Source organism: Hemiscyllium ocellatum, chromosome 3 (assembly GCF_020745735.1).
Source record: "Hemiscyllium ocellatum isolate sHemOce1 chromosome 3, sHemOce1.pat.X.cur, whole genome shotgun sequence".
Taxonomy (NCBI): Eukaryota; Metazoa; Chordata; class Chondrichthyes; order Orectolobiformes; family Hemiscylliidae; genus Hemiscyllium; species Hemiscyllium ocellatum.
In genome coordinates, this window is record NC_083403.1 from 63674940 (window position 1) to 63695418 (window position 20479).

The 20479-nt window shown below is 40.2% G+C and overlaps 1 protein-coding gene across 4 annotated transcripts in view; it reads left to right on the forward strand.

Annotated features, from left to right (window-relative positions):
- zufsp (zinc finger containing ubiquitin peptidase 1) overlaps nt 1-20479 on the forward strand; it is a 42771-nt gene that overhangs the window by 3769 nt on the left and 18523 nt on the right. For all 4 annotated transcript variants that reach the window (XM_060850509.1, XM_060850493.1, XM_060850519.1 and 1 more), the window contains 2 exons: nt 1715-1825; nt 8184-8293. In XM_060850509.1, the coding sequence (XP_060706492.1) occupies nt 1715-1825; nt 8184-8293 (221 nt within the window). The remainder of the gene's footprint in view (nt 1-1714; nt 1826-8183; nt 8294-20479) is intronic.

The following is a 20479-nucleotide window of genomic DNA, read 5'->3' on the forward strand; positions in this document are numbered from 1 at the left end:
GCAGGAAGCTTCTCACCCAACAGGCAATTAGGATTGTATAGCAAATGTTGGTCTTGTCAGTGACACCTGCATTCCATGTAAGAATAAAACTAAAATAGAAGTGTTTCCATTAGTGTATCAGAACACTTGGGGTAGGGGTGGAGGAGGCAAAATAAATGTCACCAATTTTCAAATAAATTGTGGACTTCCACGATGGACTTATACTCACGTAATTGTCTTAGCTTCAGTTGGAGCTCTTGCTCCCTGTGTCCAATATCCATGAAACTACTAGCCACTCTGCTTTCTTTTCTGGCTCCTGTGTTAGCTGGTACTGTTCACAGTTCTTTCTCTTCAGGTACTGCTCCTTCTTAAATCCAATGCCATCAGCCTTGTAGTATTAAAACCAATGTCTAGTCACTCCAGCCTTTCAAACTAGACCTCACTTCTAATCTGTTGTCCTTTTCTAAACACTTTGCTGTCTCTCCCTTGTGCTATATTATTGAAACAACAGATCAAAGTTGCAAATGTCACACACAGAGTGTGACAAAGGTAAATATTCCTCCTCGTCCTTCTCACTCTGTCTGCAGCCTGCACCACAGTTGATCATAGCACACCTCTCCACCAAAGCCCATTTGAGTTGTACTGACTTACCTGATTCCATTTTTAACAAACTGTAACTGAAGTATCGCTGTTAGTAGTGAGAGTCGCCATCAATGGTGTGTCTTCTCATTCAGCACAGGGACGTCTGGCTTTCGCAAAGCTCTAACCTTGGAATTTCCTATTTCTCATCTACTCACTGCCCTTTGATACGTTTACAGATAATTTTAATGTCACACATGTACACTGATAATGCACACATCCTTTTATCCCTCTATTGATCAGCACATTATCAGATTGTTTGTCTGTCATGGAATATTAGATAAATAGAAAATTAGTCTTATTAAATCTAGGGAAAACTGAAGTCTTAGGCTCCTCAAGTACTAACCTCTGGATTCTCAAACCAGCCTTCTGTTCAGACACGTTTTCCTGACCCTCTCACAGGCCAAATCTGCGGTACTTAACTAGGATGTGACTGCCCTTTGGAATAAGATGCCCAGGTAACTATTCCCCTCCTTGATGTGTTAGAGTGCTTCAAGCTTCACCCTAGCTCATCATTCAGAACCAAAGAACTCCTGGTACTGAAGATGTAGCTACTGTGGATCATCCTGATCACATCACTGTATATTACATTACCTGCACTTTCATCTTTGTATTTAACCACCTTGTTTTTAAGTCTGTAGTATTACCCAATGATTATCTGTAGTTACATTAAGTCGTTGAATTAGTTAAGCTATACTTTTAATATAGTACTATATCTCCAACTCCTAAACTACTGCCCTCATTTTGAGAAAATTTGGGAGACTTCATCAAACAAAAGACCTATCTGCTCACCTGATTAATACCTCTAGATCTCGGTGGTCTTCCCTCTCTCGGTCTACTCTTGCAAAATCAAAGATTCACATCTTTTAAAAAATTGCTGAGTTGAGTCCCCTGTCAAAGTGTGCACCATTAAACTGAACTCTGGCTCTTTGTACATTTATTCCTTCATTTGAAAAAGCAACCGGTTAGGGGAGCTCATTACAGTGAATCACAAAATAACCAGTTCCTAACGTTTTTAAAAAAAAAGCAGTTTTGTTTTTTACCAAGTACTATTTTATACGTTTGGCTAAGTTGTTTTTCATCTTGTGTTTATTAGGTTCTAAAAAGCAACGGCTCTATCCTTGTCCCATGTGCAAACTGGTGTTTTCAAGTTGGCAAATACTTCAGGAACATGTTGAGTTACATTTAGCTGAGAGCAGAGCTGACGGTAATGTGTTGTTACTTTCTCAATCTGAAAAGCTGTTATGACAAACTCTTTGCAGTTTTTTTTGTGAACCATGTCACGTGTTATTGTAATAATACTATGACATTGTATATTTGCTTTTTTCCAAATTTTTAGGCTTTGGAGTTTTTTATTTCATGTGTACTCTACTGAGACAGAGTAATGCAATTTATTTTTGTGTTTTGAATCCTGTACATTTCATCAGTTACCCGGTCCAGATTGCCAAGCTGATCGCACCATACTTATTGAAGGTTGTGCCTTAGACTCTTTCCTCTGCTATTTTCAAATTTTGAAGGTGTCTTTCTTCTGTTAAACAATCTTTACCTTGTATCATCATACTTTCCAAATCCCGTGCTGAGTGCTTCACCTGTCCACTGGGTCGAGTATTTTTTTTTTGATTTTTCATTCATTCAGGGGATGTGGGCTTCTTTGGTTGGATTCCATTTTTATCAAACTGTAACTGAAGTATCGCTGTTAGTAGTGAGAGTCACCGTCAATGGTGTGCCTTCTCATTCAGCACAGCGACCTCTGGCTTTCACAAAGCTCTAACCTTGGAATTTCCTATTTCTCATCTACTTACTGCCCTTTGATATGTTTACAGATAATTTTAATGTCACACATGTACACTGATAATGCACACATCCTTTTATCCCTCTGTTGATCAGCAAATTGTCAAATTATTTGTCTGTCATAGAATATTAGATAAATAGAAATTTATTCTTATTTGTTGCCCATCCCTAACCACCCACAAGGAGGTGATAGTAAGCAGCCTTCTTGAATCACTGCAGTCTTTGGCAACCGATAGATCCACAATGCTGTTGGGGAAGCATGCCATAACTTTGAACTAGCAAAATGGAAGAAGTGGCGATATAGTTTCAAATCAGGATAGTGACTGGCTTGGAGGGGAACTTGCAGGTCATGGTGTTCCCATATATCTACTACCCTGTCCTTCTAGATGGTACTAGTTGTGGATATTTAAGGAGCCTTGGTGAATTACTGCAGTGCATCTTGTAGATGATGCACAATGCTGCCATTGTGAATCAATGCTGGAGGAAGAGATTGTTTATGGATGTGGTGCCAATAAAGCAGGTTGCTTTGCCTTTGATAATGTAGAGCTTCTTGAGTGTTGGAGCTTCACTAGGCAAGTGTTGAATTTTCCATCACACTCCTGACACAAACCAAGCATATATTGGACAACGTTTTGGGATGTTGGGAGGTATTATTTGTTACAATGTTCCTTGCCTCTGACCTGCTGTGTAGCCACAGTATTACTTGATTTAGTTTATAGTTATTGGTGACCTCTCAGACTTTGATTATGGGTGATTCAGAAATGCTAGTGTTCTTCAATGTTAAGGGATGATGGATGGATTTTTTTCTTGTTGGGTGTTCATCAATGCTTGGCACTTGTGTGATATGAATGTTATTTGCCACTTGTTAACCTAAGTCTGAACATCATCCATGGCTTTTTAGCCATGGACTGCTTCAGAATCTGAATAGGTGTAAATGGTGCTTAATATTAAATGCAAAAGGAACTTCGACTATCCGGCATTCAATCATCTGAATTTCAGGTTATCTGAACAAGATCGCAAGGTGCCGATGCTTGGTTCAACTGTTTTCTGGCATTCAACTAACCAAATAAAATACTTCCCACCCGTGTCCTTCCGATAATCAAGATTCCTCTGTAATCGTCAGCAAACAACTCTGCTTCTGACCTTCTATGGTGATGGGTAGTCATCAATGAACCAGCAGAAAATGGTTTGATTGTGGACATTAGATAGAACAAAAAGCAGAAAAACATAGGACCAAGCTCTTCGGCCCACTAAGACTATGCTAGCACATGATTCCTCTCGAAATTAAAAACCCTTTCCCTTTTCGTTGCCTGTATCCCTCTGTTCCTTGCTTATTCAGTTATCTGTCAAAGTGCTTATAAACATTCCTCATGTAACTATCACATCACCACCTCTGGCAGTGTGTTTCAGGCACTCACCTCTTTTTTTTTAAAAAAAAAAGCAGCCTCTCTCATCTCCTATACTTCTTCCCCCCCACCCCCCCAACTTACCTTAAACCCACGTCCTTTAGTAATTGGCATTTCTATCTGAGGAAAAAGACTGACTGTCTATTCTATCCATGCCTCTTAAAATTTTGTAAACTTCTGTCAGCGTACCCCTCACCCTTTGTTCAAGTGAAAACAAACCAAGTTTGTCCAGTCTATCATAGCTAATACTTTCCAAACCAGGCTTATCTTAGTAAACCATTTCTGTACCCTTGCCAAAGACTCCACATCCTTCTGGTAGTATGGCAACCAGACAGTACATGATATTTCAAATGTGGCCTAACTGAAATTCTATATAGCTGCAACATTACTTGCCAATTTTTAATACTCCACGCCTTGCTTAATGAAGGAAGCATGCCATATGCCTTGACCAACTTATCCACTTGTGTTACCACTTTCACGGAACTGTGGACCTGTACGCCAAGATCAGTCTGTGTGTTGATGCTATTGTGGTTTCTGTCTCCTGTATTTGTTCTCTAAAAATGCATCACCTCACATTTGTCCAGATTAAATTCCATCTGCTATTTCTTCACCCCAATGTCCAGCTATCTGTTATCACTGCTGGATCCCCTGGCAATCCTCTTCACTATCCACAGCTCCTCCTATCTTTCTATCATTTGAAAGCTTACTATTTAGGCCACCTACATTCTCCTCAAAATTACAAATAACGGGCATCCCAGTTCAGACTCTACAGAACACTACTAGTCAGAGATCTCTGATCTGAAAAACACTTTCCACCACTGCTGCATGCCATCTGTATCCATCTTACTAGTTCACCATGGATCCCATGTGAGTTCACCTTTTTTTAATCAGCCTACTATGAGCGGCCTGGCTAAAATCCATAGAGACAACACCCAGCCATCATCAATATCGTCACTTCCTTTAAAAAAACTCATTCAAGTTTGAGAGACCCAACCTTCCCGCACAAAGCCATGCTGCCCAGCATTAATAAGTCCATATTTTTCCAAAGGTGACTAAATTCTATCCTTAAGAATCTTTTCCAATCATTTTCCTACCACTGATGTAAGGCTCACTGCTCTGTAATTTCCTAGATTATCCCTGTTGCCCTTCTTAAACAGTGTTGGCTATTCTCCAGCCCTCTGTGGCCTTTCCTGTGATTAAAGAGGATACAAAGATTTCGTACAAGACTTGAGCAATTTCTTCCCTCTTTGTTCTGAGATCCTATCAGGCCCCGGGACTTATCTGCCTTAATGCTTTCAAAACATTCGCACCTTTTTTATTTCAATATAGACATGCCCCAGAATATCAACAAACCTGTCCCGAGACTCACCATCCACCCTGTCCTTCACCTTTGTGAATACTGAAGCAAAGTATTTGTTAAGGTCCTCACTCACTCTTTCCAGTTCCATGCATAAATTCACTCCTTTATCCTTGAGTGGACCTACCCCTTTCCCTGGTTATGCTGTAACTCCTTATATAGGCATAAAATGCCTTGGGAATTCTCCTTAATCCTGTTTGCCAAAGCCATTTCATGATCCCATTTAGCACTCCTAATTTCTTGTTTGAATTATTTACTGCTATCTTTGTATTTTTTAAGGGCTGTGCCTTCATTTTCCTAAATGTTAGATATGCCTTCTTTTTCTTACCTTGAGGAACTCTTACAGGGAGGTGATAGAATGGAGATGAGTGAGCTCCAACAATCATCTCCTTTGTTCTGTATATGTGTCTTACCAGTGGAAATATGACCACCCACCACCTCTGCCCCAATTTCCACTGATTGCAGTTTTTGTTACACAACAAATTTTGCACCACGTATCTTCAGTACTATTGCCAAATATTATTACAGCCTAGAAAACATTTCAGTATCCGGTGCCTCCAAACATTTCTTGCCATTGACATAGAGTGAATTGAATGATCTGAAGACTGACAATTGAAATGCTGAGAACCTCCTGAGAAGGCTGAAATAAATCATCCATTGGGGACTTCTACTTGAAAATTTCAACAAATACTTGAACCTCATCTACATTGATATTTTTCCATACCTACATTTTTAACTTTTTGATCTTGTGGGTAAATGTGCCTAACTGGTGAAGCTTGATGGGAAATTATGCTAACTTTATACAGACAGATCAGCTTGTTGTGGAAAGAAGTAGTAAAACCAAACTGCTGACTCAGCATATGGCTTTGGTTGTGAAAAAGGGACAAAATAATCCTGGTAAGAGGAACCATGAAATACAGATGTCTCCTGTTTGCATGACTTCTGATAAATGAACTCCAACGATGAAGGTTTTGTGGAATACTGAGTGAAAACATACAAAAGAAAGCACATCGGAGATAATAACAGCAACCAAATCGAGGCCAGCCATAGCAAAGAGGTGACCCTGAGTTCAGAACACACAGAAGACCGAGTTGTCAAAACGAGTTGGGCCAGTTAATCGTGCATGGCTAGTATCTAGATTCTAATCATAGTTAGATAATGTGTTAAGGAGTTAATAATGTGGAAGTTGTATCAGATTCTAATTTGGACGTCTGACCTTGATCTGTCATGAAATTTGAGACCCCTGAGCAATAAAAGATCAAGTCTTTTCTCCTGTCCTTCTCAAACTTGTTCCAAATAAACTCTCCCTCTTGCTATTACAATCATCCTCCTTGATCTTTCCTCTCCTGTGGCATCTGCACTATCAATCACTGAAGAAGGTTCTTGTTGCCACTGACTCCTACCAGCTCAGTACCTTTGCTATCCACTCTTGGGGGAAAGAAAATCATAGCCCTGCACTCATATAACCAACTCCATTGTTGTTGACCTGCTCAGCTTCACTCTTGATGTATCTTTAGTGTTGAATGATTAGGAATGACGTAAGACTTGAATTTCATAGCTGCAGTTGTGGGTACAGGAGGCTTGAGGGGGATGTTGATGAGAGATGCCTTAAAGTTGGAGGAACGCATTTGCCTACTCCCTACATGCATCTATTATGATTTTACCAGTGGTCGAATTGTTAGTCTGTTCAGTTGTGGGCCAATTGAGGCCCCTAATTGATCAATTAACAACGATGAGGAAGGCCCTGCCCCACAACATGCTGATTGAACTACTCTCACTAGATATCAAGCTCACTGAAGTTATAAATAGCTTCCTGTTCTTGGTCATCATGGTTACTGTCCATTTAATTAATTTCATTTTTAACGGTTCAATTTGTGCACCTTTTGGTATCCTTTTTATATAACATCTTTGCATGCATCATTGTCTTGATGCTCTGTGTGTACACAATTCTTGTTTTTTTCTCAGTCCACCTTTTGGCCAGTTGTAAGCATCAAAGTCATTCTGCAAAAAAATTATAAGTGGTTTGTTTTTGTTACCTTGACCAACTGAGTGAATTATTGCTCCTTGACCTCTGTAACACTTGATAAAGTAGGTTGTTGACTTTGCTAGGTTGTTACCTCCTTGGCCTACAGCCAGGGCATTACCTTCAGAATTCCTCACAGATTTAATTTTGACATTATTTCCTCTTGTCTTCATCTACATGATGTTCTTTTTAATGTTGGGAATGGGTCAGTTTTCACAAGGATGCTGGTGAATCCAGTTTGCCATTTCCTGATCCCATAGCTGCATTTATGATCTCAAAGACCTAACATTTCAAGTATGGATCAGTCATTATTTCCTTCAATGAAGCATCAAGAAGATGAAAACCATATGTTATAAAATCTGCATCCTTGGCAGTGCCTCTGTCCTCCTCCCCAGTTATTCAAGAAGTGTCTGATATTGCAGCAATGAGTTTCAAATAATTCTATCCATCATAAAACCAGCTGACTTCAATTTTTATTTTATGACTACCTCATCCCCGTTTATGTTAAAAACGTTGATAGGTTTAACTGATCTGATTAGAGACATTTCTGCTCTGTTTTTGGAAAAAGGAATTGCCAAATTTTAAATGCCTTGCAAGTTTCATTTCTTATGATACTGCTTCTTGAAAAATAAGAAATGCATGTTTCTAGAAACAGTTTATCAAGATAGAAATTTTCAATTATACTGATTGTATGTGTGATAAGAAAAAGCATTTTGAATTACTTGATATAAAACACAGTGCATAATGTTCTTGTAAAACAGTGTGTCTTATGTTTTACAGAAACTATATAATTACCAATATATAGTTGCAAAATCGAATTATTTTTAAATACTTCTTTTTAAATTCCTCTTTAGGATATGGACACTGCAGGAAAGCCAAGCATATAAGGCCAGAAGTTAAACCAGAAAGCTTTGGGCTACTTAGGTATTTTTGGATATGTAATTAACACTTGTATTTTAACTTTGCTCTTCTACTGGTCCATCTACAGAATGTGTCCTGGCTGATCGTCAATTAGCCCAAAAGTTACAGGAGGATGAGGAACTACAAAGAAAGGCTATTGAAACAAAAAGAGAACGGGATGAATTTCAAAAACTTCAGGTATTTGCAGAGATCTCTAGATATGTTGTTTCTTTTTGTTGTTCAATTTGTTGACTATATTTGAAGCTATAAGGCTGTATATAACAGCATTATGCCTTTTTTTTTGTAACTTCTCCAGGACTGCAGTCAGATTGGCCTTAGATGCTCTTCTTCGTACAATGATGCAGATTTTTTTTTTGGATAATTTTAACATCTTGCAATGAATCTGTGCACTGTCTAATGTAATAGCACAACTTGAAGCTGTGTAACAGTGGAAGCCTTTATATTCTGATATCCCATATTTAAATTTTGCTTTCATCTGCACATGACACGGATTTAGTTTTTTTTATAGAAATAGAGGAAACATGCATAATATTAAAATGCTTTATATTAAATGTGGCACATGAAGATGCAGAGTAGTAATATCACCTATTAATCGACTTCACAAAACAAGAAAAAAGTACCCCACACGTTTCCTATTTGCAGCAACAAAACCAAAAATTGCTGGAAAATCTCAACAGGTGTGACAGCGTCTGTGGAAAGAAAGCAGAGTTAATGTTGCTGTCCAGTGACCCGGTTCTGAAGAAGAGTCACTGGACCTGAAACATTAACTCTGATTTCTCTCCAAAGACGGTTTCAGACCTGCTGAGATGTTCCAGCAATTTCTGTTTTTGTTTCTGATTTCCATCATCCGCAGTTCATTTGGTTGCTATTTGCAGGTTTATTTGAATGTTTTTCTGGGCTGTATTTTCATTTTAACTATTTGAAATGATTGAGCTGTCTTCACTAGGTCAGACTTCCTTCCCAGGATTTACTGAATTAACTGATTCATGTGTGTCCCTTTTCATGTCTCTGTCATCAAGAAAGTTAAGGGCTGTCAGGGTGATAAAGGAGACCTTATAGCAAGAATAGAATCTGGGGGAAGGAAGGAATTGGTTTAAAATAAAAGAGAAGGCAGAATAGGGTTAGAAATGAAGTAAGTAGGCATTTGTACTTATTGCCTTTTATTACCTTTTAAACACTATTAGTCATTTTATAGCCAGAAAGATACATATTTTGAAATTTAGTCACATACAACCAATTTTTTGTTTTGCTGAACAAAGTCCTACAAACACCAGAGAGAAAAATGGTCCGAGAGAGAAAAAACACTTTTTTAGTGTTAGTTGAAGGATGTAATGAAGTCACAGGTAGGACTCCCTTATTTTTTGAATAAAATTTTGAAGGTGGACACAAAAGGTTACACTGTGAGTTTATACGCTCTAGTCTTGGGAATCTATCTCAAATCTATGACCATCTGACTCTGGAAGACTGTGTACAGAATAAATGTTATGTGAATGAGGAGAGCTGGGTTAGAATCTAGTGATAAAGTATGGGGAATCGACAGTTAAAAACATCCATTTTAAATCGGTATCTTGCAATAGTAATTTATCTTATAAGTTTAACATGTCAACTGTGAGGTGGATCCAAGATGGTGGCAGACTGAGTGGTCTGCTGTGCTGGGCTTTCTGCCATACCCCTGGGCAAAGTGGACCTTTACCTCCCCACCCCCCCTCCCCCCTCCTTTTGTTTAACCACCCCAAGGAGAAAGAAGTATGAATTTAAACTGCCTGATGATTTTAAGCTGCTGAAATCACCTGAGACACCTTCAGGCCAGGATGAAGACCGGTAAAGGAAAGGGGCCTAAAGGAGGACAGCAAACAGGCAAACTCTCCTACTGCATCGGGGGTGCCTGAAGCTATTGCTCAGTCTCCTGAGATAGCCCCTTTGGATACAGTAGGACTTACTCTTGGAGTTTGCTGAATTCCAAGAGTGGATTCAAACAAGAGTAAAACCACTTTCTGCCATGCTAAAGAAGCACGTGCAAGAAGTGCAGCTCCTGGAACAAAGACTGGAGGAAAGGACCACTGCAGCGGAGACCCTGGCCGAGGTCTCGGGAGGAAGGACCCAAACGCTGGAGGACCAGGTTCCGGTCCTTCAGGATCAAGTCGATAATCTAGAGAATAAAAATAGGAGAAAAAAAACTTACGGATCATAGGCCTCCGGGAACGTGAAGAAGACGAGGATCTCGCTGGCTTCCTGCAGAGCTGGCTCCCAAGGTTTCTGCAGCTAGAGTTGGAGTCAGGCCTGGTAGGTGTGGAGCAGCTTACCAGATCACAGCACGCTGGTCCGGGCTGGAACAGTGCCCCCATGTGGTTCTAGTGCAGCTCCTGTATTATAAAGAAAAACAGTTAATAGTGGAAGCAGCAAGAAGAATGGGAAAGAATTCACAAGTCTTAATGTATAAAGGTTCAAAGATAATGTTTTTCAAGATTTTCAGGAGCCCCGGTGAAGAGGAGGAGGACATCTAATGATGTTAAAAAAGAATTAAGGAACTTAAACATCCAATACTCCATGATGTACCTGGTCATCTTGCATCTCACCCATGGGGGAAACGGTATATAACTTTGACTCCACTGAAAGGCAAAGGACTTTGTAAATCTCTGAAATTAAGGACCTGAGTTGGGACGGGAGGGGAGGGGGCATTATTGTGAAATTGATTTGGGATTTTTTTTATTACCCCCCTTTCTATTTCCGTTTCCCCCTCTCCCTCTCTCCCCTTTTTTTTGTGATTATTGGTTGTACATGGTTTTGTTGTAAATTTGCTCATTCAAACTATTTTATATATCAGTCAGCCAGGTAATATCTAGGATTTTTTTTAATGTTGTCTCTTTGATTTTGCATTTGGGGTAACTAAGACATGTGGGGGGGGTGGAATGGGTATCCACTGTTTTAGAATATAAATGACAGGTCTTTATTATTTGTGAATTGACTGGGGCAAGGGCATGGCCTCAGCTGGATGGAGTTAACATGGTAATAGGGATTGGGAAGGGTGCCCCCAACGGGCAGGGGGAAAATCCCGAGCGAATGGGAGATTATTTGGGTATTTGTTTCAGTTAAATGCAGTGTTTATTTTCTTAGATGTAGTTGTTTCTATAGGAATAGTTCTTAGATATTATAGAGTTAGTATCTTTGTAGCTGGTCACGCCTCAGATAAGTTCCTTCCTCCTGGGAAAACACAGGCTGTCCTAGATGACCACGGCTCATGATTTGTTCAGCTGGTGCACCTGGAATATCAAAGCGAGTCATTCTCCTGTTAAAAGAAAGAAGGTTTTGTCGTACCTCAGGAACGAAAGGGTGGATATTGCCCTGCTGCAAGAGATGCACCTAACTGACAAGGAACATTTGAAACTACAGCAGGGGGGTTACAACAAGGTGTTCTTCTCATTCTTCAGCTCTAAGAGTAGAGGGGTAGCTATACTGATAAGAAGGAACTTCCCCTTACAAGTAATGGAGCAGATTAAGGATGATCACGGAAGGTTTATGGAGAGGACGATGGTGTTCTGAATGTATATTGTCCCCCAGCACACCCTCTTAAATTTGTAATTGATGCAGTGGCTAAATTAATGAATCTTGGAATTTGTTTTATGATTATTGGAGGAGATTTCAATTGCCTGATAGATCCAGAGATTGACAGGGTGCCAAAGCGCCTTGCAGGTACATCCACGCAGTCTAAACAGTTGGTGGACATATGTGATGAGTTGGGATTAGTGGATGTGTGGAGGTATCGCCACCCTAATGGAAGAGATTTCACCTTCTATTCCAACTCACACAAATGTTGTACGAGAATTGATTTTTTTAATGCCGTCTGATGGTCTGGACAGAATATTTGCGTGTAATGTAGGGAGTATAGCTGGTTCGGGTCATGCGCCAGTATACTTGGATATTAAAGCCAGGGGCAGTGGAGCAAATGCAGGTCACTGGTGTAGGGATTCATCTTTGTTAGGGGATAGTAAATTTATTGAATATTTTACAAGGGAATTCAGGACGTTTTGGAATATTAATTCAGGTATGACTAGTAATCCGACAATACTTTGGGAGACCACTCATGCATATTTACAAGGTCTGATTATTTCATACTCGGTGACTAGAAAAATGCAGAGGGAGGAGCAGCAGGAGTTGTTGGAGGCCCGACTGAGAAAACATTTTGTAATAAACCATCATTGGTTAAATCTCAGCGAGTCGCAGCTTTCCGGGCTGCCCTCTACTCAATACACGCACAAGTGGCTCAAAAAGAAGTCTCCTTTGCCAAACAAAAACTGTTTGAATTTGGAGATAAGTCTGGTAAATATCTGCCTTATTTAGCTAGCAGGAAAAAAAGCCTCCCAATCTATTACCTCTGTTAGGTAGAAGACTGGTACAATTACCCCGATTCGAAAAAGATCAATGCTAGGTTTAGGGAATATTTTGAAGAGCTATATCGGTCGGAGGGAAGTGAACACAGTACAATAGGAATGCAGTCCTTTTTGAAAATCTGGACCCCTCCAATGTGAGTAAGGAGCAGGCTTCCCTTCTGAATGCGCCTCAAACAGTACAGGAAGTGCAGGAAGCAATAAGACATCTCCAAGGTGGCAAAGCACTGGGACCAGTTGGATTCCCAACTGAATTTTATAAGGAATTCATAAATATATTAGTGGAACCATTTCTGGGAATGTACAAATACTCTTATACCACAAGATTGTCTGCCGTGTACTCTTGGGGAAGCTAATATCTCTCTTATTTTAAAGAAAGGGAAGGACCCTGAAGAATGTACTTCATATAGACCAATCTTGCTACTGAATGTAGATTTCAAAAATTTATCAAAGATGTTGGCTCGGAGGTTGGAGAAGGTTTTGTCCCATATTATAAAAGAAGACTAAACAGGTTTTATTAAGGGCCGCAGTTCCTCTAACAATATTAGGAGAGTATTGAATACGGTATAGATATGTCAGCAAAGATTGATTCTGGGGTTGGTGGTCTCCTTAAATGTAGAAAAAGCCTTTGACCAGATAGAATGGCTGTATCTATTTGAGGTTCTAGAGCATTTTGGTTTGGGGGGAATCCTTTGCCAGATGGGTAGCAGTACTGTATAAGGATCCTAAGGCGGAGTTATTACAAACTGTATTAAGTCAAACAATTTTAATATTAGAAGAGATTATCGACAGGGGTGCCCTTTATCACTGCTGCTGTTTACATTGGCAATTGATCCATTAGCCGAAACTATTACAAGAATCTTTGAAATAGTGAGCCAAAGATGGGAATGGGGGGAACGTAGGATAATCTTATGTGCTGATGATGTCCTTTTATTCTTGGCTGAGCTGGAGAAGCCTATTTCCCCAGATGATCCAAACAGTTAATTCATGTGGTAGTTTTTCGGGTTATAGGATCAATTTCACTAAATCGGAAACCATGCCGGTAGTGGGCTTAGTGGAGATGCCTAACCTGAAGGATAAAATGCAGTTCCCCTCTAGGTGGTTACCAAAAGGTTTTCTGTATTTGGGAATTTTTACTACCCCTTCCTTCTTCCTGCTATATAAAGCTAACTTTGTACAATTACAAGAGAGGATAAACCAGGACTTGCAGCAAGGGGAGGGATTACCATGGCTGGGCCGAATAGCTCTGATCAAAGTGAATGTCCTTCCCCGACTGCTATATCCCATGAGAAAGCTCCCATTACTGTTATCTGGACAAGTGTTATGGGGGATTAATGGTTGGCTAGGGTTCTTTATTTGGTGCCATAGGTATCCTCTAATTAACTTCACTAAAGTACGGCTTTCACAAGCTGAGGGAGGGGTGGATTTTCCGGATTTGAAGAAATATCAAATGAGTACTTTCTTAACATATGTTGGTGACTGGGTACGGGGGAATTCAGAATCGATTTGGCTTGATATTGAAGCCTCACAGTCGAAATATCCTCTCATTTATTTATTTATTAATTTATTTATTAATTATTTATGGACAAGATGAAATTCGTTACCCAGCAATGCGTTAGTCCACTTATCTTGAACACAGTGAAAGCTTAGAGAATAAGGAGGCAAGATGAGGGCAATTGGTTTAAGACTTTGCCCTTTATCCCGTTGGTTGGAACCCAAGGATTTAAACTTGGGGCAGTGGGCGAACAGAAGAATTCTATGTTCGGGAGATTTGCTCGAGGAAGAGGTCCTGATGTCATTCAGTCAGTTAAGTCAGAAATGTGGATTACCCAAAAAGGACCTTTTTCCGTTACTTCCAGATAAGGGGCTATATACAGTGGAAGAATACAGTCCTGGCCCAATGTTATAAATCACTTGTGGAGAAAAGGTTACTTTGGTGTACAGGTACTCTTTCACTTAGTATTTTATATCATTTCCAGTAAGGCCATGCTCTGGGGGATGTGGAAGGATTCTGTAAGATGTGGAACAGAGAGTTAAGACAGGAAATTTCACCGGAGATATGGGAGGGTAACTGGGAAATTTAAGGAAAATTTCACCATGTAACAGAGAACAGGCTGTGCAATTGAAGATCTTACACAGGGCTCATATGGCACCAGAAAGGTACTAGGTTTAAGAGAGGAATGTCCCAAATGTAAAATAATATAGGTACTCTCACATGTTGTTATTGGTCATGTTGCAAGATCCAAAGCTATTGGAGTACTGTAGTAAGGGAGTTAAAGAACATTCTAGGGACTGAAATTAACATGGATCTAGTAATTCTTCTTTTGGGGTTGCCAAACTTACTGTCTCTGGGGAAACATGGGAAGAGACTGGTGTCATTGCGTGCGGAAGAACATTTTACTAAATTGGATGTCAGAACAACCACCAGGTCTTATGGGGTGGCGTAAGCTGGTGATGGAGCATCTCCCCCAAGACTACCTCTCAAATATGATGCACCACAAAACGGAATGGTTTTATAGGACGTGGCGGTCCTTTTTCAATTATATTGAAACTGACTTGTCAGCAGTATTAGGGCCGTGGTATAGCTGTGGGAATCTTTATGGGCGTCCATGGAGCCCCGGGAGGAGGAGACTGGAAGGAAAAGAAATATGGGTACTCCCAGAGATGGGATCCTCAGTGGGGGTGTGATAAGTAAGACAGAATAAAGTAGTAAGACATTATCTAATTTAAGTAACTTTAATGTAATTTAAGCTAGTATTTATTTAATATGTTTGTAGTTTAGTTTTAGTTAAGTAGGTAGGTTTGTTTTGGGAGAATAGTGGGTTGCTTAGTAACAACGGTACTATGTTATGGCCTTATTCTTTGTACTGTTTTTTTCTGTTTTGATGGGTTTTTTTTCTTTAAATGTTTTGTATAAAAAAAAACACTGCTGGGAGTTTTTTATAGGCCTCCGCAAAGTTCCAGGGATGTAGAGGAGAGGGTTGGCAAAATAATTTTTGGGTTGGAGTGAAAGGGACAGGGTGGTCATTATGGAAGACTTCAACTTCCCCAACATTGACTGGAAATGCTATAACTCTAGTACATAGTTGGAGGAGTTCTTGTCCAATGTGTGCCGGATGGTTTCCTGACACTGTGTCAAAGGGCTGACAAGAGTGGAGGCCAGACTGGAACTGGTGCTTAGTAATGAACCAGGCCAGATGTTTGATTTAGTGGTAGGTGAGCACTTTGGAGAGGGTGACCATAATTTTGTTACTTTTAGTTTAGCGATGGAAAGGGATGGATACATACCACAGGTCAAGAGTTATACATGGGGGAAAACGATTACATAAGACCTAGGAAGCGTAGAATGGGGTAGCAAATTGCAGGGGATGGGGACAGTCGAAATGTGGAGCTGGTTTAAGGAACAGATATTGCGTGCCTTGATAGGTATGTCCCTGTCAGGCAGGGAGGAAGTGATAAGGTAAGGGAACCGTGGTTTACCAAAGAAATTGTATCTCTTTTAAGCAGAAGAAGGAGGCTTATGTGACATAGAGACAAGATGGTTCAGATGAGATGGAGAGTTACAGATTAGGAAGGATTTAAAGAGAGTTAAGAAGAGCAAGGAGGGCCATGAGCAGTCATTAGCAGGTAGAATAAAGGAGAACCATAAAGCTTTCTATAGTTATGTGAGGAATAAAAGGATGACTAGGGTGGGAATAGGGCCAGTCAAAGACAAAAGTGGGAAGTTGTGTGTGGACCCTGTAGAGATTGGAGAGGTGCTAAACAAATATTTTTGACCTATTTTCACTAAGAAAAAGGAGAATATTATAGAGGAGAAGACTGAGATACGGGTTATTAGACAAGGAAGGATTGAGGTTAGAAATAAGGAGGTGTTATCAGTTCTAGAAGGTGTGAAAATAGATAAGTACCCTGGATCAGATGAGATTTATCAGAGGATTTGCTGGGAAGCTAGGGAGGAGATGGTGGAGCCTTTGGCCTTGATCTTTGAGTCATCATTGTCTACAGGTTTAGTACCTGAGGACTGGAGGATTGCAACTGATGTGCCCTTGTTCAAGACGAACAGTAGAGATGACCCAGCTACAGACCAGTGAACCTTAGGTCTATTGTATGAAAAGCTTTGGAAAGGATTGTTAGAGATAGGATTTATGATCATTTAGCAAACACAATTTAATTGGAGATGGTCAACATGATTTCGTCAAGGACAGGTCATGCCTCACAAACCTCATTGAGTTTTTTGAGAAGGTGACCAAGTTTGTGGATGAGGATAGGGCAGTTGACATGGTGTACATGGTCCACATGGTCGTCTTTTGGAGAAACTGCAAAGGCATGGGATTGAGGGTGATTTAGCAGTTTGGATTAGAAACTGGCTTTCTGTAAGAAGGCAGCGAGGGGTGGTTGATGGGAAATATTCAGCCTGGAGTCCGGTTACTAGTGGTGTGCCACAAGGATCTGTTTTGGGACCACTGTTGTTTGTCATATTTGTAAATGACTTGAACGTAGGTGTAGGTAGATGGGTTAATGAGTTTGCAGATGACAGTAAAGTCCATGGAGTGGTGGACAGTGTGGAAGACTGTTGCAGGTTGCAAAGGGACTTGGATAAATGGCAGAATTGGGCTGAAAGGTGGCAAATGGAGTTCAATGCAAATAAATGTGAGGTGATTCACTTTGGGAAGAATAACAGGAAGGCCAGATACTGGGTCAATGGAAGGGTTCTTGGTAGTATCGAGGTGTCGATGGACATACTTCCCTGAAATTTGCCACTGAGGTTGGTGGTGCTGTTAAGAAGGCATGCAGTGTGCTAAGTTTTATTGGTAGAAGGATTGAGTTCCGGAGCTGTGATGTCACGCTGCAGCTGTACAAAGTGCTAGTGCGACCTCACTCTGAATATTGTGTACAGTTCTGGTCACCCCATTACAAGAAGGATGTGGAAGCATTGGAAAAGGTGCAGAGGGGATTTACCAGGATGTTGCCTGTTCTGGAGCGAAGGTCTTATGAAGAAAGGCTGAAGGACTTGGGTCTGTTCTCATTGAAGAATAGAAGGCTAAGAGGAGATTTAATAGAGACATACAAGATGAACAGAAGATAAGATCAGATGGACAGAGTCTTTTTCCTAGGATGATGATGTTGGCTTGTATGAGGGGGCATAGCTTCAAATTAAGGGGTGATAGATTTAAGACAGATGTCAGAGGCAGGTTCTTTACTCAGTGAGTGGTACGGGCGTGGAATGCCTTGCCTGCCAATGTAGTTAACTCAGCCACATTAGGGGCATTTAAACAGTTCTCGGATAAGCACATGGATGATGATGGGATATTGTAGGGGGTGAGCTTACATTCGTTCACAGGTCGGCGCAACATCTAGGCCAAAGGACCTGTACTGCGCTGTATTGTCCTATGTTCTATTCAGCCTCTCCCTATAGCTCAAGTTCTCCAACACTTGCAACATCCTTATAAATCTTTTCTGAACCCTTTCAAGCTTCGCAACATCCTTCCAATAGGAAGGAGACCAGAATTGCATGCAATATTCCAAAAGTGGCCTAACCAATGTCCTGTACAGTCACAACATGACCTCCCAATTCCTGTACTCGATACTCTGAACAATAAAGGAAAGCATACCAAATGCCACCTTCACTATCCTATCTACCTGCGACTCCACTTTCGAGGAGTTATGAACCTGCACTCCAAGGTCTCTATTTAGCAACACTCCCTAGGACCTTACCATTAAGTGTATAAATCCTGCTAAGATTTGCTTTCCCAAAATGCAGTACCTCACATTTATCTAATTTAAGCTCCATCTGCCACTCTTCAGCCCATTGGCCCATCTGATCATGTTGTAATCTGAGAAACCTTCTTCACTGTCCAGTACACCTCCAATTTTAACTATACCTCTTATGCTCACATCCAAATCATTTATACAAATGACGAAAAGTAGTGAACCCAGCACCAATCCTTGTGGCACTGGTCACAGGCCTCCAATCTAAAAAACAACCCTTCACCACCACCCTCTGTCTTCTATCTTTGAGCCAGTTCTGTGTCCAAATGGCTAGTTCTCCCTGAATTTCATGATGTCTAGCCAGTTTCCTATGGGGAACCTTGTCGAATGCCTTACTGAAGTCCATGTAGGTCATATCTACCACTCAGCCCTCATCAGTTCTCTTTGTTACTTCTTCGAAAACCTAAATCAAGTTTGTGATACATGATTTCCCATGCACAAAGCTATGTTGACTATCCCTAATCAATCCTTGTCTTTCCAAATGCATGTACACCCTCTTCATTACTTCTTCAAAAAAACTGAATCAACTAAGTGAGACATGATTTCCCATACACAAAGCCATGTTGACTATCTCTAATTATTCCTTGCCTTTCCAGATGTGTGTACTTCCTGTCCCTCAGGAATCCCTCCAACAACTTGCCTACCACTGATGTCAGGCTCATTGGTCTATAGTTCACTGGTTTTTCCTTACCACCATTCTTAAATCGTGGCACCATGTTGGCCAACCTCCAGTCTTCCAGCACCTCACCTGTGACTATCGATGATACAAATATCTCAGCAAGGAGCCCAACAATCATTTCTCTAGCTTCCCACAGATTTATAGGGTACACCTGATCAGGTCTGAGGGATTTATTCACTTTTATGCATTTCAAGACATCCAACACTTCATCCTCTGTAATATGGACATTTTTCAAGATGTCACCATCTATTTCCCTAGATTCTATATCTTCCATCACCTTTTCCTCAGTAAACACTGATGCAAAACACTAGTTTAGTATCTCTCCCATCTCCTGCGGCTCCACGCTAAGTCTGCCTTGCTGATCTTTGAGGGGCCCTATTCTCTACCTAGTTACCCTTTTGTCCTTAATATATTTGTAAAAACCCTTTGGATTCTCTTTAATTCTATTTCCCAAGTCTATCTCATGTCTCCTTTTTGCCCTCCTGATTTTCCTCTTCAGTATACTCCGACTGCCTTGATACATCTGACTAATTGATGCTAGAAGTGAACAGTTCCTACTTACATACAAATTCAACTTATGAACAGCCTGAAGAGCAGAACTAGTTCATAGACTGGGGACTTCCTGTATTGTAGAACAAAAAGTCATGAGGTACAATGTAGTTGGAAAGGGTACTCACTTTCAGACTATATATGAGAAAATAGGGGTTAGAGGCCTCTTGGGGTAATTGGACACTTTGATAAATTCTGTGTGAATTGGGAAACTTAGTAATTTGTAATATATGGATTAAAGGGCATCTAGTTTGAACTACTGAACGATTGAGTGTTTGTGTGTGAGAGACAACTTTCAAAGAATGGGGATCTGATTTGACTTTGTCAAGAAATGGGTGAAATGAATAGAAAGTACTGAGAAGCTATTTCCACCTGATGGCACATTTAATTGCGATCATATAAAACAATCGGCAGAAGTTTTGAGAAGTTTGAATAGGCAAAGGAAGGAGTGAGAGAGTGAGTTACACAAGCTTTTGGTTCTGCTCTCACTGACCTAAGTGTTAATTCTTTGTGCACTGTTTTGAATGTACTTTTGTTCATTGGTGGTTACATTTAGAACTTGAGATCCGGGAATGTTTTGATTTAGGTCTGCATTTTGGAAATCAATGGTGAATTTAAGTATTGTATATGCCTTTTATTAGTTTAGGGCATGTATGGTTAATTTCTTTTGAGGGACTTTCTGTACTAATTTGAATCTATATCTGCCAGGAGAGGTTCATTTAAAAATGGGGTTGTAAAGATAGGTTAAAATAATTGTTTAGAATTTGAATTTATAACGGTGGAATTTCATTTTCTGGCCAGAGTGGATTTCCAAATGCTGTTTTGTAGGGTAAGCTAATCTTTAATTCCAGAAATGCAGTTCTGTTTGAACTAGATTTTTGTGACATTTCCAAAAGTCTGAGAAAACTGATGAAGATGCGGTGGTAACATTGTAAGATTATTTGGGTTTTGATTATTTGGGTGTGCCGTTGATTTGTTCAT